Consider the following 11,570-nt stretch of genomic DNA (forward strand, 5'->3'; position numbering starts at 1 on the left):
CACAATCTCTTGAGTCTTTGATTTACACATGAAAGTAGTTATCAATGAAGTTTTAAATCACAACTTTCCTAATTTAGTCAACCCAACACACTGGGCTGAAATGGGAATACATCCATGAAGATAAACAGGAACAACAAATGTGTGCAAGGGATTTCTTAAGACAGAACCATCAAAAATAAAATATAAACATTAGAAAGTGGAAAAGTTTCTGATGACTTAAGCTGCCATCATTCAGCCACCGCAAGAACAGGCCTTGCTTGTGGTGCCAGTGGGCTAATACGTAAAAATTCCCAACACTACTTATTTTATGGCACCTGTGCTTTAAGAGTTTTAGTATGATTTTTTTTTTTTTTTACATATCGCAGAAAATTCTTTCACATTTCAAGATTTACTGGAATTAGTTTACTAGAATTTGATGCTTTAACAAAGTTGGTACAATGTCTGAAAGTAAAAAAAAATAAAAATGGGGGATTATGTTTGAACGTTTGATGAAACCTTTTAATGTTCAGTACTAATAGTTTCATTAAAATATTTATAGATTCTTATAACAGTAGTGAGGAGGAAGTTATTAGTAGAAGGCCAATTCTAACATATGAAGATCAAAGCATATCCGTCTTACATCAATAGCATTTTCTACTGACTTGTCCAACACACATATTTGATCGTTAAAATATTTGGACAAATAAATTGCTTTATTTAAAATAAAGCAACTTCCTTTGTGAAGTCAGTTCAAGCAAATCAAATAATTCACAGAAGCAGTCGTCTGAACTCTAATTACCTACTGCAAGTAGCAAAATCTTTTGTAAATCAAAGAACCGACAGCTAAAAGTTGCTTATTTGTTCCATAAAATGCAGGCTGGATCCTCCCTGTTCTTTCTTTCATCCTTTTCAAATTGAAATCAACCCTTTTTCCTTTAAAATTGCTTCATAAGGCAGAATATTTGTATTTCTGTGTATACGGTGTAAAAGTAGAAGCTCTTCCCATTTTAAGCCACGGTGCCTTGCATCCCCAATGCCCCAAAAAGAAAACCAATTCCTTTGTGCATTTGATGTGATGGAAACTTCTGATGATATTTTTGATTGTTGTGTACTAGGTGCACTTTTGCCAGCCAGTGAAAACCACAGAGCAAGCACAACAGAGCACCATGCTGGTCACAAATAAATCACCCGAAATGGAAATCAGCAGGCGTTTATGCAGCCAAATAGGAGAACAGGATGAGATAAAGTAAAACTCTCTGATACTGTTCTGCTTCTTTTGACTCTGCACCATGAGCTGGAAAACGAATCCTGGCACCTACTGACATTTTTTCTTTTTTCATCCATAAAAGGGAGTTAAGCATGCATGAAAAAAATAGTAGTTGATCTCATTAAAATTATGTTACCAGTCACCACTGACGAGAAATGAGCAACATAAGAGTGACTCAAGCATCTAATTTGCTGCCTTAAAAAGCAAACGCTTGATGGGAGATTTCCACAATTCCGCCATGTTAACTGCAAGGCTTGCAGCGATTGCAATATTGGCCTGCCAGGTCAATATCAAGGCAGATTTATTCACAGCATGTGTTTGTCAGTGGAGCTCTGGGAAGTCAGTTAGCTTTGATAAATGCCCGGGCTCACCTTGACTGAGATCTTGCCCTCATCCTTGGGTAAATGTGCGGCTAAGAACCAGTCTCCTGGGAGAGGACTAGTCACATTGAACGCTCCGGTTGTTCGGTTTGGAAGAGTCCAGGTCAGGGTCACGGCAAAGGACCCTGGGACAACCGTATCCCGAGGGAAGCGGGTGTAAAGGGGGTTGATCACCGGAGGAGCTCCTGACCTGAAATACCTATTAATAGCAAAGCCACAATTCAAACTAAGGAACATTTTCATGAACAAAAAAGGGAGGAGCCATATGAGAAATTGATATGCAGTGTGGTGAAAAGTATTTGTCCCCTTACAAGTTTGTTCTCACACAAAATAGTTTTATGTCAGACAGAGATAACCTGAGGAATTACAAATACATTTTTCAAATAATTTCATTCATTAAGGTAGGAAAAAAAATAGTATGGCTGTATGTGAAAAAGTAATCAATCAGGCCTTGGGGAATCTTAACTAAACTGAAACAGCAGGGTTAAATCAGGCATTTAATGAATTAACAAAAGGGGCAATTATATTTTCATGTGTGCGAGGTGGGTCTGAATAGCTTTTGACCAATAAAATTTGTCTCATCTGTAAGGGGCAAATACTTTTTAGCATCTCTGGAGGCACTTCAGCTGTGTGAGCACAAATGGATGGCCTCTATAAAATATGTATAATTCAAGTTAAGCATCACTATCTATCATTTTTATTAAAAGATCACTAGGACACATGAGAAATTTTGCAGCACTCACCATAAACTATGATAGAAATAGATATGCAATATTAAAAGCTAATGCTAATGCTTTTATAGCAGCTCCTTTATGATTCTGAGCTGCAGGTAACAGTTGACCTTGCTCAGAAAACCAGCCCGTCCTCCACAGGTAAAAGGCTTATGATTGTCCACTTATTCCCTTCAAAAGGAGACGACTCTGAGGTCATTGTCTTACACTGTCACATTGCGGTTTGGGCAGCTGTCTCCAAACGTGCCCCCTTGCTCCTTGAAGGTGATGAGGTTCCAGACGGCCATCATTGTGTCTTCAGGCACACTGAAGTGGAACAGCTCCACACTGGCGAAGGAGTTGAAAGCATTTAGCTTACGAGGCGTACGGGTGAAGTAATCGGTCACAAAAAGGCAATCTAGGGAGAACAAAAATAAAAACATGAGTACCACATTGTTCCTGCTTGTTGTTCTATTGTTTTTTTTACCATTAGTTTCTCAATATCAAAAATTCTGCACAATGCAACACTAACGCCAGAAAAAAACATCTTATGTTGCATTTGTAGACTTTTCTTTTTCAGAACAACTACTGTTAGCATAATTTTTTTCACATGCTGTAAGAGTAATGGTGTATGCATTTCTTGTTCATATAACAAAGTTGGAAGAACCTTATTCTAGCATTTTATCTAACAATAAACCATGAGTGGTTTAACATTAGAGACTGAGCAGAAGGACTTTCCTGACTTATAAACAAGAGATTGGAGGTTTGAACTTAGAATCTGGGTACCACATAAAGAAACTGAAAAATTGTGAAAAATCTAACCGTAACATTTTCTGAATAGAGAAAAAAACATCCCAAGTTGAGAATAACTGTTTCCAAAACCATTCCTGGTGTGATCCTCACCACAACTAGAAATTCCTCTAAAATAAACATTTTTATTGTTAAAATTTCAAATACTAATCAATGACTTTATGAGTTTATTTTATCTCCAGACTGGTAAAAGGCACGACAGACATGTCGTTTAAGAAAGACAGATGTTCATAAGTCTTAGAATAAAACCCAAAAGGTTCAACACTGGTTGTACTTGTGAGCCTAAGTTTTCGCTACAAACCCAGCCTTGTGTGCATGCAAGACCTTCAACTACATGGCCCTTCTCCAGTAAGTCTGACAATGTGATTCCAAGTTAAACAGACAAACCACATAACTATGGAAACTGCAGAGATCCATCTAAATGTTAGCTGATATCAAGTTTGCAGGCAGGGTGAACGGAAGTGACAGATGGAGGCACAGGACAAAACTCGGCGTTTCTTTTCCTCTACCCATTGTACAGATGGGAAAACATTCATATATTTGCACAGGAAAATGTTTCTTGTTTTCTGATGCCTCTCATTTTCTCATCCTTGGCACATTCAAACACAGGTGGCATTGTTGAAGCTTTCCAGAGTAAAAAACTTTTTTGGTTGAATCTAAATGTAGCCAGGAATTTTACAGTATGTTCTCTCAAGTAGGAGAGCACAATAATGAGGACGCAGTGCTTCAAAACTACAGCTGGAAAGCAACAAGAGCTAAGTAGCTGACTGCAGGCTCCACCTGTGCAGATAACCTGACTAATTAACCACCTGATATCAGCTTGTTATACCCCACTGTTACTCTATAAAGTGCTGAACGACAAAAACGGCTAATATTTTACATGCTGTGTCATATTGTGCAAAATATATATTTATGGAGAGTTAATATTTCTTTTTTGTTGTTTGTTTAGTTTGCTCACTTCCAAAAAAAAAAATCATTTTCATTGAAATGTATCTCTTCATAAAAAAAGACATAGCTTGAACATTCATATTGTGATCTGGTGCCTCTCTCTCTGCTGTGATTCAGCTCTGCTTCCAACACCCCTCCACGCAGGAGAGGCTGTCAGGAATGTAGAGAAAGTTGTATTAGATGAAGAGAATGACCCAATTAGGAAACTTCTCCTTTGTCTTTTATTTTCACTCAGACAAGGTAAATTCTTGGAAACCACGCTGGCTATAATTCCAGGAGCCAATAATAATGTTAAAACTAGTTTTAACATTATTATTATTATGAAACCATAATAACAATATCAGCATTTTGGGGGTTTAGCATACCTATGATGTCAGTTGACTTCAGTAAATGTAATTATAATGCAAGCCAAAAATGATTATTGGTGAGATTTTTTGAATTTCTCAGGTTTTTTTTTTTTTTGTGGGGGGGGGTTCTGCTTGTACACAAGATAATAATCTAAATATTTTGCTTTCCTTTGAAGAAAACTGAACTGATCTTGTGGTCTTTGCAGGATATGTGCCTATGGGTCTAAGTTGGCCTGATTTACAGGTGACAGCAGATATTTAAAGGAAATTTATTGACAACTTATTCTGTTTTTTCCTCGAGGCTTCACATTAATTTAAATTCACTTTTGTTGATATTCTATGTTCTACCACATAAGTCCACAACAAAAACTCCTCACTGAGCCTAAAAATTCCCTTCAAAAGCTTAAATCAGCCAAATTTGCGATCATAGGTTTTGAACAGCCCTTAAAGCTTAATTAGCATCCTTCACAAGGGAAAATCCAGGATTACATTCACAGAAGTTTCTGCACATAAAAAGAACAACATCTGGCAGGTGTAATCTGCCACATTACCGACATGAGCTGGGCTGACACCAATCACACCCTGCAGGTGGGCAAAAACCTCCGGTAACTACATGCAAGTCAGCTAATTGCCACACCAGTACATAAAGCATAGGTGTTATCATAAACATAAACAGCAACACAGTTTGCAGGTTTCCATGGGAATGACAAGGCGGCATCTTGAGTTTTCCATCTGCGGTGAATGTTTTGCATTTATAACACATTTTTCCTTTGTGTTTGCACATGACTCTCCTTACATCCCGTCCTTGCTGTAGCTGTGGTCACATCGCTCCACTTTTGAGAATTGCAAATTGCTTGCAAATCATAGAAAAATTAGATTTGACACAAATCTTTTGAGGAAGGACTAAGAATGGAAACCCAATTTGTTTAACAGGCGAGATAGTACACAAAGCTCATTGTACTAATGTGTCCATTTGTGGCTGCATATTTTTACAAGTGTTCAGTTGTCCCCTTTTATTATTAGAAAATAGCAAAAATAAGGTGACCCTTTATGCTGAGCAGGAGCTGATGTGTTGATGCATAAAGTAAAAGGTTCCCCTGAATGTGTTGTGCTGTCTAATGTTTGTATATTTAAAAAAAAGATAAAAATGGCCTTTCTCTGCTCTTCCCACCCCCTCACTCTACAACCAATTCTCAATGTGTTCACTGATCCTCACCTACAATAACTGAAGGCAAACTTGAATACAAAACAATACAGACAAAAGAAGTGGAAACCGAGAGCAGACTTGGTCTCAAAGCTAAAACCTAATCCCATACAAAGCTCCAAATTGTCTACTTTTCTCTTATGTGAGCCTTTTCTGGACTTTCTGCATTATGTTTCAGCTTCTTCACAGTGATTTTCCTTTTTGCTTTTTGATTTCACAGAAAAAAATGCCTGAGGTCAAAGACAAAAGTGCAAAAGGATGAGTTTGGAATTAACACTTTTGGATTTTCAGGATATTTTCTGTATTTTCTTCGCATCTTATAAAAGAAAAATACAGAAAACATCCAAAATTACACAACATTTTACAAATGAGTGATCATTAATTTGATAGAAATATGTGTCTCCCAAAGTGAAATTTATGTTCACTGACAAAGTGTGATCAATCTGACTGAGCTAGAGTGTCGTGAAAACTGGTAGAGTAGTGAGATTTTCCAGGTATAGGCAGAAAACAGAACATATAAGCCTGGGAGGCATAAATAATCTTGCATTTTGATTTACTGATTTATTATAAAATAATTATTCTTATATTTTGATTTACGGATGATTTTGATTTACTGAGTTGATGTAATCAAGAAATTAATAAACAGTGAATAGAATTAAACTCAGATGGTTATTAAAAGAAGTTATGTTTGGAGAATTAAATCAGAAAGATGATTATGTTTAGTGATTTATGGTGATCATACAGCATACATATTGCATTCTGCAATAACACAAGTAAAAAAGTATTTACAAAGCTCAGACATAATCCAAAACACTTCCAGCTGTAATAACACTGAGAGGTGGTTCTACAAACAATCGATTAACACAAATGCATGCCACACTTTTCAGATTTTATTTCTAATAAAGTTTGGAGAGCCACGCACAATCTTTTATTACTGTACAGTTATGCACCACTTTCAATTGGTCGCATATATCGCATGAAAATTTATGGTTGTGATGTGATAAAAATGTACAAAACAGAAACAATATTTTTCAAGGCCCTCTAGATTAATGCTTGTAGTAATTAAAATCCATCATACATTATACATTTTTGCTTACTTTCCGGACTGCTACCTTTCCCTTTTTAATTGATGGTTTTGGGTAGCATGCAAATTTAATTGCAAAATTTTATCTCTTTATGCGAGATGAAGACGTTATTTTGGATGCCGCAGTCAAATTAGTTTCTCCAGCTTGGATATGTGCCTATATGTCTAATTGCCAGCATTTTTACAGTCTGTTTATAAGAAGTTATCACAAGGGAATTATACTCTGTAAATATTCAGAAATATGAGACGTTGCATTTGCAGGAAGGTGCAACCTTATGTTTACTCATAGCTATCAAAACATGGCAAAGTGAAAACACATCCACATTAAAATCCCTTTTTACAATAGTAAGCTGACAAATATATATATATTTTTTTGTATTTTGAATGCATTTCATTTAACCAAGATTTAAAATTTTACATCCAAGCAAACAGTGGAAGCCTCAGTAACACCGAGGATCCATTTAACGCTGAGCTGTAAATATGCCAAAAACATCTCCATATGCTTGTTTTGTTTGTCAGCTTAATGAAGACATCTCATCAGAAGATAAAAGCATCCGAGCGCTTACAGGCTTTCTTGCAGCATGCTTCTGAATTTTGGTAATCTCTTCAAGGAGCACCTCCCTACCACAGATTTTTACTCTAAAAGAGAGGCTTAATACAGACATAATCCTGCTTTTTGTCATCTCAACGTGAGATTTATGCATGAACACCTCACATGGCTGTCTGGAAACTTTAATTTTTAACAGCAGGATTTAAGAAAGAGTATGCTTTTATAGATTTTTATGTCTATAAAAGCATAGAGCAGGTGTGAGCAGGTTTGTGGGGAACAAGATGCTGGAGATGAGTGCCCACAACAACAATGAGGACTTCACCCTACTGCTCACACCCACCAAGTGCAATCTGCTTGAAGCTAACTCGGTCGGAATCATTTCTAGACCTTCTGCTCTGACTGACATCCACGCAGATCCACTGCAAACACAAATGATTCTCCCTTATTTATTCCCAGGTTTATAATTAATAAACCTGGGAAAATAGATATAAAAAAGCTGATTTCAGCTTTCTGTCTCCAGCAAAGTTACAATAAACAGATGGAGCAAAACAGCAACAAGTCTGCAACATTCAGACAGATGCGCAGAAAAGTACAGTTTGTTCTGCATTTTGTTGTTGTCCCAGAATCCAGTACAGAAATTTTAATATGTTTAGCTATGACATGTTGGTGGCTGACATTCCAAAGCCCACTAAAGCATTTATACTTAGAAAAATAACAAGAAGTCATTATAGTATTGCAGTTTTTTGGGGTTTTTTTTTTGGGGGGGGGGGGGGGGGGTTGCTTACATTAGAAGAAAAAGAGAAATACTAACATGAAAACTCTCAGGTGGTTAAATTATATTTTTAAGTTTGAAGTCTGTGGGTAATTATGAAATTAGAAACAAAATGTAACTGTGGTTATGGTCATATTTACGTACATTGCACTTTATAATAAACAAATTAAACACACAACGAAAGTTAACAACATAAGCGGCCAGTCTGATGTGTTTTCCTCCGTCAGTTTCATAACCGATACATTCTTCAGTAGCGTTTAACTCAGTGAACAATATTTGGCAGCTATCTTTTCCTCATTCTTGTCATTTAAAATTATTATTATTTTAATCCGCTGGCAGCAGTGAAGGGTGGATGCTCAGGCGACTAAACCAGAACCGGGATGCGGTGCTCTCACCGCCGCTTGCCCTGGTGCTCCAGCTCGGTGGATTTCAGCACCACCAACAAAAGGAACAGCTCCGCGAATCAAAGCGGCGGCAGCAGCACACACAAACACACACACACACTCACCTCCAACAGCGCAGAAAAAGGTGTAAACAAGCAAGAGGAGCCTCGGAGGGCTACATCCCGAGCCCCGGCGCTCCAGCTGCAACATCGTTAAAAGCCGAACGCGTAGTGAGGGGGGCTTCAGCCCGGCTGCAGGTCTCAGGCGCTCTGCTGGTCTACATTTTTTCTGATTATCTGCCAGCGACCAGCTGTTTGTGCATGACGTCATTCCGACGACGACGTCGCCGGCGCCTCCTCTTTGGCTTTGATTTGGCAACCTAAATATGTCGAGCGATTTGATTGGACCAGCGGCCCTGTCTGTCCGCCTCACGCTGCGGACGTGGACTGCAGCACAGGGCCTCGTCACCGCCGGAGCCGGAGCGTCCGCCGGGCCACCGCACACAGGAGACTGGAGAGGACTACAGAGGCTGCAGCTGCCCCTCGGACCAGCGACGCAGCCTCCTCCTCAGGGAGCCGACACAGAAAGTTAGCAAGGACTTAGTGCTGCAAAGCCCCTGAAATGTGTACACATTTCTTAGCAGTGATTTCGACTCAACTTTACTGTCTTTATTTTATTATCTTTATGGAAAGTTTGTCTAAAGTTCATGTTTCAGAGTGGATCTGTTTAAATGCAATATTGTAACATCTAACTTGGACTAAAGAATCTTGTTGATTTTTGGGAGAAGTAAAAGAAAAAAAACTTTAAGAACTAAAATTTGCTGATGCAAGTTAAATTTTTCTTGCAAGAAAGATCAAGAATCAAGAATATTTATTTGCAGTCTAAAACTGTGGTTCGTCATTTCCATTCACGTGCAGTAATACAAATACAATGATAATTACCCTAGCATGGCAAAAATAATCTTACATTTGAGTCCAACACAGTATTAAACTTCAATTTTGTTAGCGTCGAGAGTTGCTGCAGTGTTAGCTCTTAATTTTGCACAAACAGCACTTAGTGGAGAATTAATTTAACTGTGCCAGTTTTATTTTCATTCTTCTTTTTAATGTCACAGTTGACATTTTTTTTCCTCACCTCAGCTAATAGGGTGCTATTTTATACTGATTGCTTCAAGTCTGTTGAATTAAGCTACATCCTTTAGCCACCATGAGGGAGACAGGGTTTGCTGCAGCCATGGCTACATCTCCCAGCAATGGTCCAGATAAAAGCAAGAGGAACTGTAAGTAAACTACACAAAGTGTTTAGTGTTTTTGAACTAACAGCTTCAGAAAGTTAAAGTTACTCTAGAGTTTATCCATCAGTATCGGGTTTCATCAGGTGATTTAAATGATTGTAGCAGATAATAGCCAATCTCTCTCTCCTGGAGCTGAACAGCGGAAATTACTCATATTCTGGCCTGAGGGTCGGCTCACCATGAGTCATGGCAATCCAAGCAGATTTGTTGAAGAGAGAATGAGCTCCTGAATGAGGTCTGCCTGAAAGGCTTATTGAACAAATTATTGCAGCTGGACAAAAGAAAACATGATTTGTAGTTCATTTAGAAGAAAAATGTGAGTTTGTGAAACATAAAAGAAACAATGGAAAATTCAACTAAAGGACTTGAATATATCTGCCGTTTCCTTAAAATATATTCACCAACAGACATAACGTTTTGACCACCTGAGAAATAGTGCATCAGACTCTTGTAGATTTACTATCTAGTTCTAAAATGGTAGCAGCATAACATTTAATCTGTCAGTTGTCAGATAAGTCCATGTACTGGACTTGTTTGTTCAGCAGGTTCAACATTTGCTTCATTAGATTGAGATATGGAGAATTTGGAGGCAAGGTTGACACCTCAAACTAGCTCCTGCACTCTAATCTTTTGTTATCTCCTTTTGATTTATGTCAGGGTACATCATCCTGTTGAAACCACAAAGTGCAATGATACATTTCAAAGTAATACCCACATGCGTGGCAGGATTCAGAGTAAAACTGCCACTATGGGGGAGTTTTGACACTGTCATGCCAATTGTTGATGCTTTTGGTGGTGGTATGGGGTCAGCATGAACTCCCTTACTAGTTTGAAGCTTTTCATCCCACTATACAAAAGACTGCAAAAGCTTTCTATCTGAAACAACATCCACGTCTTCAGCAATCAGAGGACGTGGACCCAGCCATCTACCTCAATCTTGCTTCATTCTGGCTTCACCTCATCTTTGAGTACAAGACATTCACCTTCCTGTGCCATGTTGAAGAAATAATAAATGTTTATTATTATTATTAAAAACTAATAAGCATAGAACTAGAGAAAGTTATATCCTGCTTCTGATCGTACACTAACAACCACACTACCAACGTTAAAACCTCTATATTTGAAAGTTTTTAAAGATAAATAAGTCATAGCTTGATCTCCCCCACAGATGGATCAGAAGGTGGATTATGTTACACAATAAAGAGGCTGGAAAATACCTGAAACCTAATAATTAAAGACTGTGTTCGTTTTCCTTCTCACTTTTTGTTTTGCTATTGGTAGAGAGGAGGACTGGTGTAATATTGATTCCTGTAAAACAAGAGGAGCAACACTTCGACTGTGGCTGCTTTAAAAACATAAAAAGAGTGCTAGATGTTTTGTATAGCCCTTCTGTGTATTGCTTTTTTGTTGCTAATTTATAAACTAGGCTTCAAGCTAACATTTTTAAAGCTCTCAAAATATGAATGGACCTTCTGAATGGCTGAAGCAAATGTTATTTAGAAAATAGGCTTCCTGATGGTAGTTTTTGTTCATTTTATGGACATAAAAGCTCCAACTTGAGAAAAAATGAATATATTGAGCAAATCCTTTCACATAAACCGAGAGTAATCTTTTAAGTTTACATACTCAATGGGTCTTTCCAGAATTTGTTCAGAACAACAGCATAGTTTGATTGTAGAAAACATATAAAGTGCATAATATGATTGATTGGCCAGTTAAACATTCTCTAATAATTCAAAGTGGAAATCAAAAGAAATACCATCAAATCAATCAAAAACTAGCCATGGTGGCAAAGTCAATGAATGATTACATTGTGTTCAAAACCTAATTGCACTTTGAGCA

General features: G+C 37.7%; 1 protein-coding gene across 1 annotated transcript in view; it reads right to left on the reverse strand.

Moving 5' to 3' along the window:
• Positions 1-8,767, reverse strand: part of tmem8b (transmembrane protein 8B) — a 50,337-nt gene extending 41,570 nt beyond the window's left edge. The window contains exons 1-3 of the mRNA XM_044111667.1: positions 8,560-8,767; positions 2,565-2,754; positions 1,618-1,825 (exon numbers count right to left, since the gene is read on the reverse strand). Coding sequence (XP_043967602.1) covers positions 1,618-1,825; positions 2,565-2,754; positions 8,560-8,764 — 603 coding nt within the window. The 5' untranslated portion in view covers positions 8,765-8,767. The remainder of the gene's footprint in view (positions 1-1,617; positions 1,826-2,564; positions 2,755-8,559) is intronic.
• Positions 8,768-11,570: the final 2,803 nt, after the last annotated feature.

This window comes from Gambusia affinis, linkage group LG03 (genome assembly GCF_019740435.1).
Source record: "Gambusia affinis linkage group LG03, SWU_Gaff_1.0, whole genome shotgun sequence".
NCBI lineage: Eukaryota > Metazoa > Chordata > Actinopteri > Cyprinodontiformes > Poeciliidae > Gambusia > Gambusia affinis.